The sequence below is a fragment of the Oncorhynchus keta genome, chromosome 28, assembly GCF_023373465.1.
Source record: "Oncorhynchus keta strain PuntledgeMale-10-30-2019 chromosome 28, Oket_V2, whole genome shotgun sequence".
Classification (NCBI taxonomy): domain Eukaryota; kingdom Metazoa; phylum Chordata; class Actinopteri; order Salmoniformes; family Salmonidae; genus Oncorhynchus; species Oncorhynchus keta.
This window is the reverse complement of record NC_068448.1, coordinates 1,586,978-1,609,352: the sequence shown is the minus strand read 5'-3', so window position 1 is coordinate 1,609,352 and position 22,375 is coordinate 1,586,978. Positions and strand designations below refer to the sequence as shown.

Sequence of the window (22,375 nt, the reverse complement as noted above, 5' to 3'; positions counted from 1 at the left end):
TCCACCCTCCCCTATCTCCCACCCTAACTCCTCTCCACACTCCCCCTATCTCCCACCCTAACTCCTCTCCACCCCTCCCCTATCTCCCACCCTAACTCCTCTCCACCCTCCCCTATCTCCCTCCCTAACTCCTCTCCACCCTCCCCCTATCTCCCTCCCTAACTCCTCTCCACCCTCCCCCTATCTCCCTCCCTAACTCCTCTCCACCCCTCCCCTATCTCCCTCCCTAACTCCTCTCCACCCCCCCCCTATCTCCCTCCATAACTCCTCTCCACCCCCTCACCCTATCTCCCACCCTAACTCCTCTCCACCCCCCTATCTCCCTCCCTAACTCCTCTCCACCCCCTCACCCTATCTCCCACCCTAACTCCTCTCCACCCCCCCCTATCTCCCTCCCTAACTCATCTCCACCCTCCCCTATCTCCCTCCCTAACTCCTCTAATCCCTCCCTAACTCCTCTCCACCCTCTACTTTCTCCCCCTATCTCCCTCCCTAACTCCTCTCCAACCTCTACTCTCTCCCCATATCTCCCCTAACTCCTCTCCACCCTCTACCCCTCCCCCTATCTCCCTCCCTAACTCCTCTACACCCTCTACTCTATCCCCCTATCTCCCTCCATAACTCCTCTCCACCCTCCCCCTATCTCCCTCCCTAACTCCTCTCCACCCTCCCCTATCTCCCTCCCTAACTCCTCTCCAACCTCTTCTCTCTTCCCCTATCTCCCTCCCTAACTCCTCTCCACCCTCCCCCTATCTCCCTCCCTAACTCCTCTCCACCCTCCCCCTATCTCCCTCCCTAACTCCTCTCCAACCTCTTCTCTCTTCCCCTCCCACCTTTCCCATGTTCTGTTTTAATCTCCCCAGCCTCTCTTCTCCTCTCACCAGGTGCTGTTCCTATGTACGCCCCCATCAGGCCTGCTCCTGGGCTGGGTAGGGATGTACCCATTCCCCCTGCCTGGGCCTTGTAGGCCGGGCCCTCTGTCACCACTGTGTAGTTGTGGTTCTCCTGGACTCCATAGACTCCCAGTGTTACTGCTGCCCCCTGGTGGTACAACCCCACCTCCACACCCTGCTGGGAGGCAGAGGACAGGGACTGGGCCGTCTGGGGGGGTAGAGAGGGAGAGAGAGAGAGAGAGAGAGAGAGAGAGAGAGAGAGAGAGAGAGAGAGAGAGAGAAGGGAGGACAACAGTAAAATAATAGTTAAATTAAACAAATTAAACATTAAACATAAACACATAAATCGTAAATAATTGTTCGATATGGGAATTACAGTACGGACACAGAGTAGAGGTCACAGTTACAGTAAGGACACAGAGTAGAGGTCACAGTTACAGTAAGGACACAGAGTGGAGGTCACAGTTACAGTAAGGACACAGAGTGGAGGTCACAGTTACAGTAAGGACACAGAGTGGAGGTCACAGTTACAGTAAGGACACAGAGTAGAGGTCACAGTTACAGTAAGGACACAGAGTGGAGGTCACAGTTACAGTAAGGATACAGAGTGGAGGTCACAGTTACAGTAAGGACACAGAGTGGAGGTCACAGTTACAGTAAGGATACAGAGTGGAGGTCACAGTTACAGTACGGACACAGAGTGGAGGTCACAGTTACAGTAAGGATACAGAGTGGAGGTCACAGTTACAGTAAGGACACAGAGTGGAGGTCACAGTTACAGTAAGGATACAGAGTGGAGGTCACAGTTACAGTACGGACACAGAGTGGAGGTCACAGTTACAGTAAGGACACAGAGTGGAGGTCACAGTTACAGTACGGATACAGAGTAGAGGTCACAGTTACAGTAAGGACACAGAGTGGAGGTCACAGTTACAGTAAGGATACAGAGTGGAGGTCACAGTTACAGTAAGGACACAGAGTGGAGGTCACAGTTACAGTAAGGACACAGAGTAGAGGTCACAGTTACAGTAAGGATACAGAGTGGAGGTCACAGTTACAGTAAGGACACAGAGTGGAGGTCACAGTTACAGTAAGGACACAGAGTGGAGGTCACAGTTACAGTACTGATACAGAGTGGATGTCACAGTTACAGTAAGGACACAGAGTGGAGGTCACAGTTACAGTAAGGATACAGAGTGGAGGTCACAGTTACAGTACGGACACAGAGTGGAGGTCACAGTTACAGTAAGGATACAGAGTGGAGGTCACAGTTACAGTAAGGACACAGAGTGGAGGTCACAGTTACAGTAAGGATACAGAGTGGAGGTCACAGTTACAGTACGGACACAGAGTGGAGGTCACAGTTACAGTTACAGTAAGGACACAGAGTGGAGGTCACAGTTACAGTACGGATACAGAGTAGAGGTCACAGTTACAGTAAGGACACAGAGTGGAGGTCACAGTTACAGTAAGGATACAGAGTGGAGGTCACAGTTACAGTAAGGACACAGAGTGGAGGTCACAGTTACAGTAAGGACACAGAGTAGAGGTCACAGTTACAGTAAGGATACAGAGTGGAGGTCACAGTTACAGTAAGGACACAGAGTAGAGGACACAGTTACAGTAAGGATACAGAGTGGAGGTCACAGTTACAGTAAGGATACAGAGTGGAGGTCACAGTTACAGTAAGGATACAGAGTGGAGGTCACAGTTACAGTAAGGACACAGAGTGGAGGTCACAGTTACAGTAAGGACACAGAGTAGAGGTCACAGTTACAGTAAGGACACAGAGTGGAGGTCACAGTTACAGTAAGGATACAGAGTGGAGGTCACAGTTACAGTAAGGACACAGAGTGGAGGTCACAGTTACAGTAAGGATACAGAGTGGAGGTCACAGTTACAGTAAGGACACAGAGTGGAGATCACAGTTACAGTACGGACACAGAGTGGAGGTCACAGTTACAGTACGGACACAGAGTAGAGGTCACAGTTACAGTACGGACACAGAGTAGAGGTCACAGTTACAGTAAGGACACAGAGTGGAGGTCACAGTTACAGTAAGGATACAGAGTGGAGGTCACAGTTACAGTAAGGACACAGAGTGGAGGTCACAGTTACAGTAAGGATACAGAGTGGAGGTCACAGTTACAGTAAGGACACAGAGTGGAGATCACAGTTACAGTACGGACACAGAGTGGAGGTCACAGTTACAGTACGGACACAGAGTAGAGGTCACAGTTACAGTACGGACACAGAGTAGAGGTCACAGTTACAGTAAGGACACAGAGTGGAGGTCACAGTTACAGTAAGGATACAGAGTGGAGGTCACAGTTACAGTAAGGACACAGAGTGGAGGTCACAGTTACAGTAAGGACACAGAGTGGAGGTCACAGTTACAGTAAGGACACAGAGCGGAGGTCACAGTTACAGTAAGGATACAGAGTGGAGGTCACAGTTACAGTAAGGACACAGAGTGGAGGTCACAGTTACAGTAAGGAAACAGAGTGGAGGTCACAGTTACAGTAAGGATACAGAGTGGAGGTCACAGTTACAGTAAGGAAACAGAGTGGAGATCACAGTTACAGTAAGGACACAGAGTGGAGGTCACAGTTACAGTAAGGATACAGAGCGGAGGTCACAGTTACAGTAAGGACACAGAGTGGAGGTCACAGTTACAGTAAGGACACAGAGTGGAGGTCACAGTTACAGTACGGACAGAGTGGAGGTCACAGTTACAGTACGGACACGGAGTGGAGGTCACAGTTACAGTAAGGACACAGAGTGGAGGTCACAGTTACAGTAAGGATACAGAGTGGAGGTCACAGTTACAGTAAGGACACAGAGTGGAGGTCACAGTTACAGTAAGGATACAGAGTGGAGGTCACAGTTACAGTAAGGACACAGAGTGGAGGTCACAGTTACAATAAGGATACAGCATGGAGGTCACAGTTACAGTAAGGATACAGAGTGGAGGTCACAGTTACAGTACGGATACAGAGTGGAGGTCACAGTTACAGTAAGGATACAGAGTGGAGATCACAGTTACAGTAAGGATACAGAGTAGAGGTCACAGTTACAGTAAGGATACAGAGTAGAGGTCACAGTTACAGTAAGGATACAGAGTGGAGGTCACATTTACAGTAAGGACACAGAGTGGAGGTCACAGTTACAGTAAGGATACAGAGTGGAGGTCACAGTTACAGTAAGGACACAGAGTAGAGGTCACAGTTACAGTAAGGATACAGAGTGGAGGTCACATTTACAGTAAGGACACAGAGTGGAGGTCACAGTTACAGTACGGACACAGAGTGGAGGTCACAGTTACAGTAAGGATACAGAGTGGAGGTCACAGTTACAGTACGGATACAGAGTGGAGTGAGGTCACAGTTACAGTAAGGATACAGAGTGGAGGTCACAGTTACAGTAAGGATACAGAGTGGAGGTCACAGTTACAGTAAGGACACAGAGTGGAGGTCACAGTTACAGTAAGGATACAGAGTGGAGGTCACAGTTACAGTAAGGATACAGAGTGGAGGTCACAGTTACAGTAAGGACACAGAGTGGAGGTCACAGTTACAGTAAGGACACAGAGTGGAGGTCACAGTTACAGTAAGGACACAGAGTAGAGGTCACAGTTACAGTAAGGACACAGAGTGGAGGTCACAGTTACAGTAAGGATACAGAGTGGAGGTCACAGTTACAGTAAGGACACAGAGTGGAGGTCACAGTTACAGTAAGGATACAGAGTGGAGGTCACAGTTACAGTAAGGACACAGAGTGGAGATCACAGTTACAGTACGGACACAGAGTGGAGGTCACAGTTACAGTACGGACACAGAGTAGAGGTCACAGTTACAGTACGGACACAGAGTAGAGGTCACAGTTACAGTAAGGACACAGAGTGGAGAACACAGTTACAGTAAGGATACAGAGTGGAGGTCACAGTTACAGTAAGGACACAGAGTGGAGGTCACAGTTACAGTAAGGACACAGAGTGGAGGTCACAGTTACAGTAAGGATACAGAGTGGAGGTCACAGTTACAGTAAGGACACAGAGTGGAGATCACAGTTACAGTACGGACACAGAGTGGAGGTCACAGTTACAGTACGGACACAGAGTAGAGGTCACAGTTACAGTACGGACACAGAGTAGAGGTCACAGTTACAGTAAGGACACAGAGTGGAGGTCACAGTTACAGTAAGGATACAGAGTGGAGGTCACAGTTACAGTAAGGACACAGAGTGGAGGTCACAGTTACAGTAAGGACACAGAGTGGAGGTCACAGTTACAGTAAGGACACAGAGCGGAGGTCACAGTTACAGTAAGGATACAGAGTGGAGGTCACAGTTACAGTAAGGACACAGAGTGGAGGTCACAGTTACAGTAAGGACACAGAGTGGAGGTCACAGTTACAGTAAGGATACAGAGTGGAGGTCACAGTTACAGTAAGGAAACAGAGTGGAGATCACAGTTACAGTAAGGACACAGAGTGGAGGTCACAGTTACAGTAAGGATACAGAGCGGAGGTCACAGTTACAGTAAGGACACAGAGTGGAGGTCACAGTTACAGTAAGGACACAGAGTGGAGGTCACAGTTACAGTACGGACAGAGTGGAGGTCACAGTTACAGTACGGACACGGAGTGGAGGTCACAGTTACAGTAAGGATACAGAGTGGAGGTCACAGTTACAGTAAGGATACAGAGTGGAGGTCACAGTTACAGTAAGGACACAGAGTGGAGGTCACAGTTACAGTAAGGATACAGAGTGGAGGTCACAGTTACAGTAAGGACACAGAGTGGAGGTCACAGTTACAATAAGGATACAGCATGGAGGTCACAGTTACAGTAAGGATACAGAGTGGAGGTCACAGTTACAGTAAGGATACAGAGTGGAGGTCACAGTTACAGTAAGGAAACAGAGTGGAGATCACAGTTACAGTAAGGATACAGAGTGGAGGTCACAGTTACAGTAAGGATACAGAGTGGAGGTCACAGTTACAGTAAGGACACAGAGTGGAGGTCACAGTTACAGTAAGGATACAGAGTGGAGATCACAGTTACAGTAAGGATACAGAGTAGAGGTCACAGTTACAGTAAGGATACAGAGTAGAGGTCACAGTTACAGTAAGGATACAGAGTGGAGGTCACATTTACAGTAAGGACACAGAGTGGAGGTCACAGTTACAGTACGGACACAGAGTGGAGGTCACAGTTACAGTAAGGATACAGAGTGGAGGTCACAGTTACAGTAAGGATACAGAGTGGAGGTCACAGTTACAGTACGGATACAGAGTGGAGGTCACAGTTACAGTAAGGATACAGAGTGGAGGTCACAGTTACAGTAAGGATACAGAATGGAGGTCACAGTTACAGTAAGGACACAGAGTGGAGGTCACAGTTACAGTAAGGATACAGAGTGGAGGTCACAGTTACAGTAAGGATACAGAGTGGAGGTCACAGTTACAGTAAGGACACAGAGTGGAGGTCACAGTTACAGTAAGGATACAGAGTGGAGGTCACAGTTACAGTAAGGACACAGAGTAGAGGTCACAGTTACAGTAAGGATACAGAGTGGAGGTCACAGTTACAGTACGGATACAGAGTAGAGGTCACAGTTACAGTAAGGATACAGAGTGGAGGTCACAGTTACAGTAAGGATACAGAGTGGAGGTCACAGTTACAGTAAGGATACAGAGTGGAGGTCACAGTTACAGTAAGGATACAGAGTGGAGATCACAGTTACAGTAAGGATACAGAGTGGAGGTCACAGTTACAGTAAGGATACAGAGTGGAGGTCACAGTTACAGTACGGACACAGAGTGGAGGTCACAGTTACAGTAAGGATGCTATACGTTATTAGACTGGTTACCTGGGTGACGGCCCACTGTGCTGCAGCGATGGCTGTACTGGCGACTGTAGCAGCACTCACTCTACTGCCATCTGTCAGGAACACATCACTGGAGAGAGGAAGGGAGGGAGAGAGAGAGAGGGGGAGGGGGAGAGGGAGAGAGAGGGAGAGATGGGGGAGAGGGAGGGGAGGGGGAGAGGGAGAGAGAAAGGGGGAGGGGGATAGAGAGGGGGAGAGAGAGGGGAAGGGGGAGAGAAAGAGGGAGGGGAGAGAGAGGGGGAGAACGATGAAGGGGAGAGGGAGGGGGAGAGAGAGAGGAAGGGGGCAAGAGAGGGGGAGAGAGAGGGAGAGAGAGAGGGAGGGGGGAGAGAGGGGGAGGGGAGAGATAGGGAGTGGGAGAGAGAGGGGGAGTGAGAGGGAGAGAGAAGAAGAGAGGGGGAGAGAGAGGGAGGGAGGGAGAGGGGGTGGGGTTGGGAGAAAGAAATAATTTAAAAAATCAAGCCCAAAACCTATTTCAACTGTAACAGTGTCCGTCCGTCCGTCCGTCCTGTCTGTCTGTCTGTCTGTCTGTCTGTCTGTCTGTCTGTCTGTCTGTCTGTCTGTCTGTCTGTCTGTCTGTCTGTCTGTCTGTGTATGTGTGTGTATGTGTGTTGGGTGTAATCATTAGTCCAACAGTTGGGTGTAATCATTAGTCCAACAGTTGGGTGTAATCATTAGTCCAACAATTGGGTGTAATCATTAGTCCAACAATTGGGTGTAATCATTAGTCCAACAGTTGGGTGTAATCATTAGTCCAACAGTTGGGTGTAATCATTAGTCCAACAGTTGGGTGTAATCATTAGTCCAACAGTTGGGTGTAATCATTAGTCCAACAGTTGGGTGTAATCATTAGTCCAACAGTTGGGTGTAATCATTAGTCCAACAGTTGGGTGTAAAAATTAGTCCAACAGTTGGGTGTAATCATTAGTCCAACCATTGGGTGTAATCATTAGTCCAACAGTTGAGTGTAATCATTAGTCCAACAGTTGGGTGTAATCATTAGTCCAACAGTTGGGTGTAATCATTAGTCAAACAGTTGGGTGTAATCATTAGTCCAACAGTTGGGTGGAATCATTAGTCCAACAGTTGGGTGTAATCATTAGTCCAACAGTTGGGTGTAATCATTAGTCCAACAGTTGGGTGTAATCATTAGTCCAACAGTTGGGTGTAATCATAAGTCCAACAGTTGGGTGTAATCATTAGTCCAACAGTTGGGTGGGATCATCAGTCCAACAGTTGGGTGGAATCATTAGTCCAACAGTTGGGTGGAATCATTAGTCCAAAAGTTGGGTGTAATCATTAGTCCAACAGTTGGGTGTAATCATAAGTCCAACAGTTGGGTGTAATCATTAGTCCAACAGTTGGGTGGAATCATTAGTCCAACAGTTGGGTGTAATCATTAGTCCAACAGTTGGGTGGGATCATCAGTCCAACAGTTGGGTGTAATCATCAGTCCAACAGTTGGGTGTAATCATTAGTCCAACAGCTGGGTGTAATCATTAGTCCAACAGTTGGGTATAATCATTAGTCCAACAGTTGGGTGTAATCATTAGTCAAACAGTTGGGTATAATCATTAGTCCAACAGTTGGGTGGAATCATTAGTCAAACAGTTGGGTGGAATCATTAGTCCAACAGTTGGGTGTAATCATTAGTCCAACAGTTGGGTGGAATCATTAGTCCAACAGTTGGGTGTAATCATTAGTCCAACAGTTGGGTGTAATCATTAGTCCAACAGTTGGGTGTAATCATTAGTCCAACAGTTGGGTGTAATCATTAGTCCAACAGTTGGGTGTAATCATTAGTCCAACAGTTGGGTGTAATCATTAGTCCAACAGTTGGGTGTAATCATTAGTCCAACAGTTGGGTGTAATCATTAGTCAACAGTTGGGTATAATCATTAGTCCAACAGTTGGGTGGAATCATTAGTCAAACAGTTGGGTATAATCATCAGTCCAACAGTTGGGTGGAATCATTAGTCCAACAGTTGGGTGGAATCATTAGTCCAACAGTTGGGTGTAATCATTAGTCCAACAGTTGGGTGTAATCATTAGTCCAACAGTTGGGTGTAATCATTAGTCCAACAGTTGGGTGTAATCATTAGTCCAACAGTTGGGTGTAATCATTAGTCCAACAGTTGGGTGTAATCATTAGTCCAACAGTTGGGTGTAATCATTAGTCCAACAGTTGGGTGTAATCATAAGTCCAACAGTTGGGTGTAATCGTATCATTAGCCCAACAGTTGGGTGTAATCATAAGTCCAACAGTTGGGTGTAATCATTAGTCCAACAGTTGGGTGTAATCATTAGTCCAACAGTTGGGTGTAATCGTAATCATAGTCCAACAGTTGGGTGTAATCATTAGTCCAACAGTTGGGTGTAATCATTAGTCCAACAGTTGGGTGTAATCGTAATCATTAGTCCAACAGTTGGGTGTAATCATTAGTCCAACAGTTGGGTGTAATCGTAATCATTAGTCCAACAGTTGGGTGTAATCATTAGTCCAACAGTTGGGTGTAATCATTAGTCCAAAAGTTGGGTGTAATCATTAGTCCAACAGTTGCAAACAAGAGTTTTTATTGGACTAATTCAGGTATGTTTCTCCCCGTTTCGTGCTGTTTGCTTCCGTTTAAAATGTTCTTCAACAGAATCGGCGGAATGAATACATCCCTGATTACACGCAAACACAGAACGAACAGCCACAAACGAACAGCATGGTCACGTTGCTCGTTGTATATATTTCCTTCTCGCATCTACACTCTCTCTTCCGCTCATCTTTCCCTTCCCTTGTGGACACAAAACAACAGCTTCCTTTGACCAGGAAAAAAACCTTGGCAAGCCAAACTTATCAAGGCTCTGGTAGGGAGCACGCCAGTCCATTAAGTCTCTGGTAGGGGCACTCCAGTCCATTAAGTCTCTGGTTGGGACTGGGAACACTCCAGTCCATTAAGTCTCTGGTAGGGAACACTCCAGTCCATTAAGTCTCTGGTAGGGAACACTCCAGTCCATTAAGTCTCTGGTAGGGAACACTCCAGTCCATTAAGTCTCTGGTAGGGAACACTCCAGTCCATTAAGTCTCTGGTAGGGAACACTCCAGTCCATTAAGTCTCTGGTAGGGAGCACTCCATTCCATTAAGTCTCTGGTTGGGACTGGGAACACTCCAGTCCATTAAGTCTCTGGTAGGGAGCACTACAGCCCATCAAGTCTCTGGTTGGGAGCACTCCAGCCCATCAAGTCTCTGGTTGGGAACACTCCAGTCCATTAAGTCTCTGTTTGGGACTGGGAACACTCCAGTCCATTAAGTCTCTGGTAGGGAACACTCCAGTGTTCAACACTACTACACTACAGAACACTACAGCCCATTAAGTCTTTGGTTGGGAGCACTACAGCCCATTAAGTCTCTGGTTGGGAGCACTACAGCCCATTAAGTCTCTGGTAGGGAGCACTACAGCCCATTAAGTCTCTGGTTGGGAGCACTACAGCCCATTAAGTCTCTTTGGTTGGGAGCACTACAGCCCATTAAGTCTCTGGTTGGGAGCACTACAGCCCATTAAGTCTCTGGTAGGGAGCACTACAGCCCATTAAGTCTCTGGAATTGGGAGCACTACATCCCATTAAGTCTCTGGTTGGGAGCACTACAGCCCATTAAGTCTCTGGTTGGGAGCACTACAGCCCATTAAGTCTCTGGTTGGGAGCACTTTCAGCCCATTAAGTCTCTGGTTGGGAGCACTACAGCCCATTAAGTCTCTGGTTGGGAACACTACAGCCCATTAAGTCTCTGGTTGGGAGCACTACAGCCCATTAAGTCTCTGGTTGGGAACACTACAGCCCATTAAGTCTCTGGTTGGGAGCACTACAGCCCATTAAGTCTCTGGTTGGGAGCACTACAGCCCATTAAGTCTCTGGTTGGGAGCACTACAGCCCATTAAGTCTCTGGTTGGGAACACTACAGCCCATTAAGTCTCTGGTTGGGAGCACTACAGCCCATTAAGTCTCTGGTTGGGAACACTACAGCCCATTAAGTCTCTGGTTGGGAACACTACAGCCCATTAAGTCTCTGGTTGGGAGCACTACAGCCCATTAAGTCTCTGGTTGGGAGCACTACAGCCCATTAAGTCTCTGGTTGGGAGCACTACAGCCCATTAAGTCTCTGGTTGGGAGCACTACAGCCCATTAAGTCTCTGGTTGGGAGCACTACAGCCCATTAAGTCTCTGGTTGGGAGCACTACAGCCCATTAAGTCTCTGGTTGGGAGCACTACAGCCCATTAAGTCTCTGGTTGGGAACACTACAGCCCATTAAGTCTCTGGTTGGGAGCACTACAGCCCATTAAGTCTCTGGTTGGGAGCACTACAGCCCATTAAGTCTCTGGTTGGGAGCACTACAGCCCATTAAGTCTCTGGTTGGGAAACACTACAGCCCATTAAGTCTCTGGTTGGGAACACTACAGCCCATTAAGTCTCTGGTTGGGAGCACTACAGCCCATTAAGTCTCTGGTTGGGAGCACTACAGCCCATTAAGTCTCTGGTTGGGAGCACTACAGCCCATTAAGTCTCTGGTTGGGAGCACTACAGCCCATTAAGTCTCTGGTTGGGAGCACTACAGCCCATTAAGTCTCTGGTTGGGAGCACTACAGCCCATTAAGTCTCTGGTTGGGAGCACTACAGCCCATTAAGTCTCTGGTTGGGAACACTACAGCCCATTAAGTCTCTGGTTGGGAACACTACAGCCCATTAAGTCTCTGGTTGGGAGCACTACAGCCCATTAAGTCTCTGGTTGGGAGCACTACAGCCCATTAAGTCTCTGGTTGGGAGCACTACAGCCCATTAAGTCTCTGGTTGGGAGCACTACAGCCCATTAAGTCTCTGGTTGGGAGCACTACAGCCCATTAAGTCTCTGGTTGGGAACACTACAGCCCATTAAGTCTCTGGTTGGGAACACTACAGCCCATTAAGTCTCTGGTTGGGAACACTACAGCCCATTAAGTCTCTGGTTGGGAGCACTACAGCCCATTAAGTCTCTGGTTGGGAGCACTACAGCCCATTAAGTCTCTGGTTGGGAACACTACAGCCCATTAAGTCTCTGGTTGGGAGCACTACAGCCCATTAAGTCTCTGGTTGGGAACACTACAGACCATTAAGTCTCTGGTAGGGAGCACTACAGCCCATTAAGTCTCTGGTTGGGAGCACTACAGCCCATTAAGTCTCTGGTTGGGAGCACTACAGCCCATCAAGTCTCTGGTTGGGAACACTACAGCCCATTAAGTCTCTGGTTGGGAGCACTACAGCCCATTAAGTCTCTGGTTGGGAGCACTACAGCCCATTAAGTCTCTGGTTGGGAGCACTACAGCCCATTAAGTCTCTGGTTGGGAACACTACAGCCCATTAAGTCTCTGGTTGGGAACACTACAGCCCATTAAGTCTCTGGTTGGGAACACTACAGCCCATTAAGTCTCTGGTTGGGAACACTACAGCCCATTAAGTCTCTGGTTGGGAGCACTACAGCCCATTAAGTCTCTGGTTGGGAGCACTACAGTCCATTAAGTCTCTGGTTGGGAACACTACAGCCCATTAAGTCTCTGGTTGGGAGCACTACAGCCCATTAAGTCTCTGGTAGGGAACACTACAGCCCATTAAGTCTCTGGTTGGGAACACTACAGCCCATTAAGTCTCTGGTTGGGAACACTACAGCCCATTAAGTCTCTGGTTGGGAGCACTACAGCCCATTAAGTCTCTGGTTGGGAACACTCCAGTCCATTAAGTCTCTGGTTGGGACTGGGAACACTCCAGTCCATTAAGTCTCTAGTTGGGACTGGGAACCCTCCAGCCCATCAAGTCTCTGGTTGGGAGCACTCCAGCCCATTAAGTCTCTGGTTGGGACTGGGGACACTCCAGCCCATTAAGTCTCTGGTTGGGAGCACTACAGCCCATTAAGTCTCTGGTTGGGAGCACTACAGCCCATTAAGTCTCTGGTTGGGAGCACTACAGCCCATTAAGTCTCTGGTTGGGAACACTACAGCCCATTAAGTCTCTGGTTGGGAGCACTACAGCCCATTAAGTCTCTGGTTGGGAGCACTACAGCCCATTAAGTCTCTGGTTGGGAGCACTACAGCCCATTAAGTCTCTGGTTGGGAGCACTACAGCCCATTAAGTCTCTGGTTGGGAGCACTACAGCCCATTAAGTCTCTGGTAGGGAACACTACAGCCCATTAAGTCTCTGGTTGGGAGCACTACAGCCCATTAAGTCTTTGGTTGGGAACACTACAGCCCATTAAGTCTCTGGTTGGGAGCACTACAGCCCATTAAGTCTCTGGTTGGGAGCACTACAGCCCATTAAGTCTCTGGTTGGGAGCACTACAGCCCATTAAGTCTCTGGTTGGGAGCACTACAGCCCATTAAGTCTCTGGTTTGGGAAACACTACAGCCCATTAAGTCTCTGGTTGGGAGCACTACAGCCCATTAAGTCTCTGGTAGGGAGCACTACAGCCCATTAAGTCTCTGGTTGGGAGCACTACAGCCCATTAAGTCTTTGGTAGGGAGCACTACAGCCCATTAAGTCTCTGGTTGGGAGCACTACAGCCCATTAAGTCTCTGGTTGGGAGCACTACAGCCCATTAAGTCTCTGGTTGGGAACACTACAGCCCATTAAGTCTCTGGTTGGGAGCACTACAGTCCATTAAGTCTCTGGTTGGGAGCACTACAGCCCATTAAGTCTCTGGTTGGGAGCACTACAGCCCATTAAGTCTCTGGTTGGGAGCACTACAGCCCATTAAGTCTCTGGTTGGGAGCACTACAGCCCATTAAGTCTCTGGTTGGGAGCACTACAGCCCATTAAGTCTCTGGTTGGGAGCACTACAGCCCATTAAGTCTCTGGTAAACAGGATTTTGGATCAGATGTGTATGAACCCATTGTTTCAGACGGGTTCGTGTCTCTGCAGAGTTGAGATGCTGTTAAGCAGCTGGTGAAGATACTGTGAGACACTGGGGCAGGCCAGTCCTTCATTCTGGAGGGCGTTTTGCCTTCGTCTGACACTTAAGCAACTGGTTACAGTGTTTTAGTACAAGGCGTGGAAATGGTTTGCATGAAAGTTATTTTGTATAATGTGGAACTCAAGTCTAATTTTATTTCTAATTCCGTCGTCATTGGAGTGAGGTGATTTGGCTGGAGGGAAGGTCGTGCCAAATCCTGTCGTGTTCCCGGTGTGCCGTTACATGTGCTATGTCTAAGAAAGTTGCCGGGAACAAGTCTAGTTTTGAGGAGGATGTCAGCGATCCCAACATAGTCGATCTTTTCGAGACATTTATGGGTGATTCTGATTTCGCTAACCCTCCTTCAATGAAGAGTTGACCTCTCCATAGAAAACCCCAAAGGCGAGTTAGTTGGTAGGACCGCTGAAGGAAGAGAGGGTTCCTACAGTTGACACTCCGATACCTAGGAAGCAGCTGGTTGTGGAACAGAGTAAATATGTTTCCCTCTCCCCTTTTTTTATGCTAAGAAATGTCCAGAGGAGGAGTTTGATGAAGTTAGTGCGGGTTACTTTGACAAATATTTTCTGGCAACGGGGGGCTCCTTGGAGATGTTAAACCTGTACCGGACACAGACTAGAAACAGATCAGTTCCAGAGATGCATGTGCCTTCGTCCTCTGTTCTGTTTCCCTCTCGGTGGCTTCTACCTCGGGTTCAGATCTTCCCCCACATCAGACCATGAAGTTGTCTAAGACCCTGGCCCATTCATCATCCACAATGAATACTACAGCTGGCTCGGGTCAATCGGGCCCCACCACCCATTGGTCCTCGAGGGGGTTTGCGAAACCACTCGAGGTGAAAGAACACCCGGACCTCCTCACTGCACCAGCTGTTGTCATCGGAAGTTCTATGGTATGAAACATCATGGTTCCCGTGGAAAAAAACTGTGCTATCCTGGAGCATGATTACAGGACATTACAAGGCTGCTTCCGACCGTTCTACGACAGCTGCCGGGAGCTGACGCTGTCGTAGTCCATGTGGGCTCAAACCACATTAGGAGGGCTAGCTAGGGTGTGAAATATTCAATTCATGCTACTGGCATTACACACCTGGCTAAAAGACTGTAGCTTTGTTGGAATCACTTTTATAGATAACTTTTGACACCTTCTGAAAACAGGAATGATGGAGTCCATCCGAATCATCTTGGCTCCTGGACTCTGTCCACACATTTCAAGGCTGCGTTGAGACAATAACTTATCAATGACCTAAGCCCAGCTCAGTTAATCACTACCATTGTGCCACTGAGTTGTCATAATGCTTCAGCACATTCAACATTATCCCAGTGGTGTTGGCAGACACAATATAAGCAACTAAATGTATGTCCCTCTTAACTGCCCTGAATGCCTCTGTTGATCCTACAGCTTCTGTCTGCAGTAATCATGTGCCTATGAACCAGAGGTATACTGTTAACACTGAGGCGGTGTGCCCTAGGAGGAAGTTCACTATGTGCAGCTCATCAACTCAAACATAAATAACATGAGCATGTCTACTTCTGCTAACCTTCCCAGTAAAGCAATAAAAACTATCAAGCATCCCAGAAAAGTGTAAAAAAAAAAAAAAAACAATAGCCCACATTAACATTACCTTTGATTATACAGTGGCAGCAATACATGGTTATAACATCTACAGAAAAGACAGAAATGCCAAAGGTGGAGGTGCTGCTGTTTATATTCAGAACCACATTCCTATAAAGCTTAGAGAGGATCTCATGTTAAATACTGTTGAAGTAATATGGCTACAGGTTCATCTGCCTCACCTAAAGCCCATTCTTGAGGGAAGCTGCTATAGACCACCAAATGCTAACAGTCAGTATCTGGATAATATGTGTGAAATACTTGATAATGTACAGTTGAAGTCAGAAGTTTTACATACACCAAATACATTTAAACTCAGTTTTTCGCAATTCCTGACATTTAATCCTAGTAAAAATTCCCTGTCTTGGGTCAGTTTATTTTAAGAATGAGAAATGTCGGAATAATAGTAGAGAGATTTCAGCAATTATTTATTTCATCACATTCCCAGTGGGTCAGAAGTTTACATGCACTCATTTAGTATTTGGTAGCATTGCCTTTAAATAGTTTAACTTGGGTCAAACGTTTTGGGTAGTCAGTTGAAGTCGGAAGTTTACATACACTTAGGTTGGAGTCATTAAAACTCATTTTTCAACCACTCCACAAATTTCTAGAAAACAAGCTATAGTTTTTGCAAGCCGGTTAGGACATCTACTTTGTGCATGACACAAGTCATTTTCCCAACAATTATTTACAGACATTATTTCACTTATAATTCACTGTATTACAATTGCAGTGGGTCAGAAGTTTACACACACACTAAGTTGACTGTGCCTTTAAACAGCTTGGAACATTCCAGAAAATGATGTCATGGCTTTAGAAGCTTCTGATAGGCTAATTGACATATTTTCAGTCAATTGGAGGTCTGGTTCATCCTTTGGAGCGACTTCCAAACGCCTGAAGGTACCACGTTCATCGCAGATAGTGCTGATGACTCGTCACAAAATCCCTGAGCTTCTCAAAAACATAGTTTGTCTCGCTTTGTCCAGTCCAGGTGGTGCTTGTACAGGCAGACCAAGAGGAAGGACAGTCCAGGTGGTGCTTGTACAGGCAGACCAGGAGGAAGGACAGTCCAGGTGGTGCTTGTACAGGCAGACCAGGAGGAAGGACAGTCCAGGTGGTGCTTGTACAGGCAGACCAGGAGGAAGGACAGTCCAGGTGGTGCTTGTACAGGCAGACCAGGAGGAAGGACAGTCCAGGTGGTGCTTGTACAGGCAGACCAGGAGGAAGGACAGTCCAGGTGGTGCTTGTACAGGCAGACCAGGAGGAAGGACAGTTCAGGTGGTGCTTGTACAGGCAGACCAAGAGGAAGGACAGTACAGGTGATGCTTGTACAGGCAGACCAGGAGGAAGGACATTCCAGGTGGTCCTTGTACAGGCAGACCAGGAGGAAGGACAGTCCAGGTGGTGCTTGTACAGGCAGACCAGGAGGAAGGACAGTCCAGGTGGTGCTTGTACAGGCAGACCAGGAGGAAGGACAGTCCAGGTGGTGCTTGTACAGGCAGACCAGGAGGAAGGACAGTCCAGGTGGTGCTTGTACAGGCAGACCAGGAGGAAGGACAGTCCAGGTGGTGCTTGTACAGGCAGACCAGGAGGAAGGACAGTCCAGGTGGTGCTTGTACAGGCAGACCAGGAGGAAGGACAGTCCAGGTGGTGCTTGTACAGGCAGACCAGGAGGAAGGACAGTCCAGGTGGTGCTTGTACAGGCAGACCAGGAGGAAGGACAGTCCAGGTGGTGCTTGTACAGGCAGACCAGGAGGAAGGACAGTCCAGGTGGTGCTTGTACAGGCAGACCAGGAGGAAGGACAGTCCAGGTGGTGCTTGTACAGGCAGACCAGGAGGAAGGACAGTCCAGGTGGTGCTTGTACAGGCAGACCAGGAGGAAGGACAGTCCAGGTGGTGCTTGTACAGGCAGACCAGGAGGAAGGACAGTCCAGGTGGTGCTTGTACAGGCAGACCAGGAGGAAGGACAGTCCAGGTGGTGCTTGTACAGGCAGACCAGGAGGAAGGACAGTCCAGGTGGTGCTTGTACAGGCAGACCAGGAGGAAGGACAGTCCAGGTGGTGCTTGTACAGGCAGACCAGGAGGAAGGACAGTCCAGGTGGTGCTTGTACAGGCAGACCAGGAGGAAGGACAGTTCAGGTGGTGCTTGTACAGGCAGACCAGGAGGAAGGACAGTCCAGGTGGTGCTTGTACAGGCAGACCAGGAGGAAGGACAGTTCAGGTGGTGCTTGTACAGGCAGACCAGGAGGAAGGACAGTCCAGGTGGTGCTTGTACAGGCAGACCAGGAGGAAGGACAGTTCAGGTGGTGCTTGTACAGGCAGACCAGGAGGAAGGACAGTCCAGGTGGTGCTTGTACAGGCAGACCAGGAGGAAGGACAGTCCAGGTGGTGCTTGTACAGGCAGACCAGGAGGAAGGACAGTTCAGGTGGTGCTTGTACAGGCAGACCAGGAGGAAGGACAGTCCAGGTGGTGCTTGTACAGGCAGACCAGGAGGAAGGACAGTCCAGGTGGTGCTTGTACAGGCAGACCAGGAGGAAGGACAGTCCAGGTGGTGCTTGTACAGGCAGACCAGGAGGAAGGACAGTCCAGGTGGTGCTTGTACAGGCAGACCAGGAGGAAGGACAGTCCAGGTGGTGCTTGTACAGTCAGACCAGGAGGAAGGACAGTCCAGGTGGTGCTTGTACAGGCAGACCAGGAGGAAGGACAGTCCAGGTGGTGCTTGTACAGGCAGACCAGGAGGAAGGACAGTCCAGGTGGTGCTTGTACAGGCAGACCAGGAGGAAGGACAGTCCAGGTGGTGCTTGTACAGGCAGACCAGGAGGAAGGACAGTCCAGGTGGTGCTTGTACAGGCAGACCAGGAGGAAGGACAGTCCAGGTGGTGCTTGTACAGGCAGACCAGGAGGAAGGACAGTCCAGGTGGTGCTTGTACAGGCAGACCAGGAGGAAGGAGAGTCCAGGTGGTGCTTGTACAGGCAGACCAGGAGGAAGGAGAGTCCAGGTGGTGCTTGTACAGGCAGACCAGGAGGAAGGACAGTCCAGGTGGTGCTTGTACAGGCAGACCAGGAGGAAGGACAGTCCAGGTGGTGCTTGTACAGGCAGACCAGGAGGAAGGACAGTCCAGGTGGTGCTTGTACAGGCAGACCAGGAGGAAGGATGTCCCGACAGTCCGAACGCTCCTTAGCGACAACACCAGGCTCCAGAGCATCGAAGCTGCAAAACAGGAAACAACAACACATTAGAAGACACTACAACCTTCCACAACATCAATTCACCTCCCAGGTTTACATAAGTCCTTCTGTGGTCCTTCTGTAGCTCAGTTGGTAGAGCATGGCGCTTGTAACGCCAGGGTAGTGGGTTCGATTCCCGGGACCACCCATACGTAGAATGTATGCACACATGACTGTAAGTCGCTTTGGATAAAAGCGTCTGCTAAATGGCATATATTATTATATTATATATTATAAGAGTAACCTCATACAATTAAAAATATATTTTTACCTGAAGTACTGGTACTGCTTGATCTGTGGCAGCGGGCCTGAAGTACGGCGGCAGGTGTTGTTGCCTCCCATAGCTTTCCACCAGCACTGCACCATCCTCCAGTCCAACCAGCTGTGGGATGATGACCCCTGTCACAGTGATGTCCTTCACAACACCAGCAATCTCAGACAAAGAGTTCACTCTGGTCTTTTCTTGAAGCGCTGCTTGATGAGGCCGAAGCACCAGTCAGGGGCAAACTTGTTGTGGCTTGTGATCAGGAAGTGAAGGTCCAGACTGTGGTGGAGCTTGTGCACGGTCGGTCCACCAGGCATAATACCAGACCACAAACTTGTTCTTGTTTTGGCCACAGCAGTTATCACAATTCAGGTCCACACGTGTTTTCCCCAACTCCGTAGTTGGTGAAGAAATGGTGCATGTTGATGACTGCGCTGCTACCTGCTAGCTTGCTTGGGCCAGCTCTCTTTTTGATGACTGTATGACTGGTGTATTAGAGTCAGGAGTGTTCTGCTGATTGATGCTGAAAGACACATTCCAGATGCAAATATTGGAAAATTACTATACAACAGATGTGAAATGGCATTCTCAGATATCGTCACTAACTACACACAGTTCATACAGGTAATGTTAGCTACTGTAGCTAGCCAGCCATCTAACGTCAGCAAGCTTTATACAAACCGATTGTCGCAGCTAGCTAAAGTTAACCAATAAGTAGCTAGCTAACATTAAGCTATAATTAGCAATGTGAAAATGGCATTCTGAGATGACATCACTAACGTTACACACACACACAAGTTAATGTTAGCTAGCTAGCCAGCCACCTAACCTCAGCTAACGTTAAGCGAGCTAACAGCAAGCTTTAACTTTGGGTCTTTTGTTTAGACATGTCACGTTAACGTTAGCTAGCTAACAAAAAAAAAGAACTATAACCCCAATCCATAGAGTAACGTTACTAGCAATGCAAACCGATTGTCATAGCAAACAAACAAAAAAACGTTAGGTTCAATGTTAGTGAGAAAGCCAGCCATCGAACTCCAGCTGGCTAGCTAACAGCTAGTTTTAACTCGCAACGAAAACAACTTTCTGACAACATAATATCTGAATCTGTAGCTAGACTCTTACCTGTATACGTGGATGAACGCTTCACGGTAGACTGTAACCCCTTTCATCAGACATCCTGCGTTGCGCTCCACTGATTTAAAAAACGTGTTATTTTCCAGAGTGAGAGAGAGAGAGTCAGCATTGTATGGCACGATCGTCGTCCAGAAAGTAGTCCACCACCACAACTTTTTCCCACTGACCTTTGTCGATAGCGCCTGATAAATTCAGGGCAGTAAATGTTATTGAGAGCAGAAGTAACATATTTGCAGTTCTCCATGGCTGACGTTGTATTAACGTTATATCTTTAGGAAAAACTACAGTAGAAAAGATTATCTAGGCATAACGAGCTGCTCATTTTATAGACACAATATGCCACACCTGCAGACCAATCCAAACTCATCTCTCGGCATTATCTCAGCCAATCATGGCTAGCGGGAAGGTTGCTCCCTTTTTCTGTGGCTAAAACCAACTAGGCTCGTAATTTAACAATTTTATTCGTATTTTAAAAAATACATAAAAGTTTGATATTAAGGCACATGAAAGTTCACATGTTCGAGAAGGTATTTCTAATCCCAAAAAAAACGAATTTTTGATGAAAACTAATTTTACGTTCAAAAGGTTCTCATGTGAAGTCGTGACTTGCGCCATACGCCTAGATTCCGGAATCGGTTGTAAATTAACTCTAAGAATGAGTAGGTGTGTCCAAACTTTTCAATGGTACTGCATATTTAATTGTTTTACAGCAAACAGTAACACCATTGGAAAAGGCGACGCATTTAAGTTTATTAATGTATATTAATTAATTAATTAATTATTATGTATAATGGGAGTTGTTTTCTGTGAGTTAACCACCAACAGAAGATGATGCAGGGTACGGTTTATGTTTTGAGGACTTTAGCGCGTATAGCTCGTTAGCACGTAGGACTCACCGATCGGTGTCACCTCGTTAGCACGTAGGACTCACCGATCGGTGTCACCTCGTTAGTCTGTGTTTCGCCTGTGCTGGGCCCAGTGCTATTTAAGAGTGGCTGGGCCCAGTGCTATTTAAGAGTGGCTGGGCCCAGTGCTATTTAAGAGTGGCTGGGCCCAGTGCTATTTAAGAGTGGCTGGGCCCAGTGCTATTTAAGTGGCTGGGCACCGTGCTATTTAAGAGTGGCTGGGCCCAGTGCTATTTAAGAGTGGCTGGGCCCAGTGCTATTTAAGAGTGGCTGGGCCCAGTGCTATTTAAGAGTGGCTGGGCCCAGTGCTATTTAAGAGTGGCTGGGCCCAGTGCTATTTAAGAGTGGCTGGCCCCAGTGCTATTTAAGAGTGGCTGGGCCCAGTGCTATTTAAGAGTGGCTGGGCCCAGTGCTATTTAAGAGTGGCTGGGCCCAGTGCTATTTAAGAGTGGCTGGGCCCAGTGCTATTTAAGAGTGGCTGGGCCCAGTGCTATTTAAGAGTGGCTGGGCCCAGTGCTATCTAAGAGTGGCTGGCCCCAGTGCTATTTAAGAGTGGCTGGGCCCAGTGCTATTTAAGAGTGGCTGGGCCCAGTGCTATTTAAGAGTGGCTGGGCCCAGTGCTATTTAAGAGTGGCTGGCCCCAGTGCTATTTAAGAGTGGCTGGGCCCAGTGCTATTTAAGAGTGGCTGGGCCCAGTGCTATTTAAGAGTGGCTGGCCCCAGTGCTATTTAAGAGTGGCTGGCCCCAGTGCTCCAGCTGTTTTGATAGATGTTTTGATAGATGTTTTGAGAGATGTGGAGGGTCCACACCTTCAGGTGGCGCGCCCTATTTTGACTTCTAGACGAACAATCTTTTAACCGATTTCCCTGGTTTCATTTTGCTCCACCTTTCTTTATGCTTGGGTGTGGATTCTTCTTTTATTTTGTCTCTTCTTGGGCCAATTTAGTTCAGCGTTTATGCTGGGTGTCTTTTAGGTCCCAGTTGTTGTTGCTCGTCAACTTTCAGTGGACACTTCCATGAGCGTCTTTCAGAACCGCTCCTAAAACCTGTTTCGCTCTGGTTGTCGGTAAGTGATTCTATGTTAGTTCACCCTTCTGTTTGAGTGAAATGTTTTGGTTTTCTTACTGAGGAATGTAACACTAACCCCAAATTAATATAGTTGGTTCAAAGTTGGTTTTTGTATATATATATTTTTTTTTACCTGCGTCTCGTTGAACATCTCTGGTGGCGATAGACAAAAACCAACGTGCGCACGATGCTGCAAGAGGACGCCGGTTTGGTCAGCATGTTACGACTGAACCAGAAAGACTCACAGCTGTAATCGTTGCCAAAGGTGCTTCTACAAAAGTATTGACTCGGGGGTGTGAAAACGTATGTAAATTAGATATTTCCGTATTTAATGTGCAATACATGTATAAAAACACATCTTTCTGGAATGTGTCAAAGTGTATGAATACTTT

The 22,375-nt window shown here is 47.8% G+C and overlaps 1 protein-coding gene and 1 long non-coding RNA gene across 5 annotated transcripts in view; one reads left to right on the top strand and one right to left on the bottom strand.

Moving 5' to 3' along the window:
- Nucleotides 1–22,375, bottom strand: part of rbm10 (RNA binding motif protein 10) — a 120,927-nt gene that overhangs the window by 20,298 nt on the left and 78,254 nt on the right. The window contains exons 12-13 of the mRNA XM_052484161.1: nt 6,765–6,852; nt 882–1,101 (exon numbers count right to left, since the gene is read on the bottom strand). Of these exons, the coding sequence (XP_052340121.1) occupies nt 882–1,101; nt 6,765–6,852 (308 nt within the window). The remainder of the gene's footprint in view (nt 1–881; nt 1,102–6,764; nt 6,853–22,375) is intronic.
- On the top strand, nt 16,577–18,520 carry LOC127913070 (uncharacterized). Of its 4 annotated transcripts, none has more exons than XR_008084508.1 (4): nt 16,577–16,657; nt 17,396–17,559; nt 17,601–17,969; nt 18,339–18,520. It is a non-coding gene; the product is annotated as an uncharacterized LOC127913070 (long non-coding RNA). The 4 variants fall into 4 exon arrangements; XR_008084507.1 differs by having other exon boundaries at nt 17,601–18,010; XR_008084509.1 differs by having other exon boundaries at nt 17,601–18,010; nt 18,421–18,511.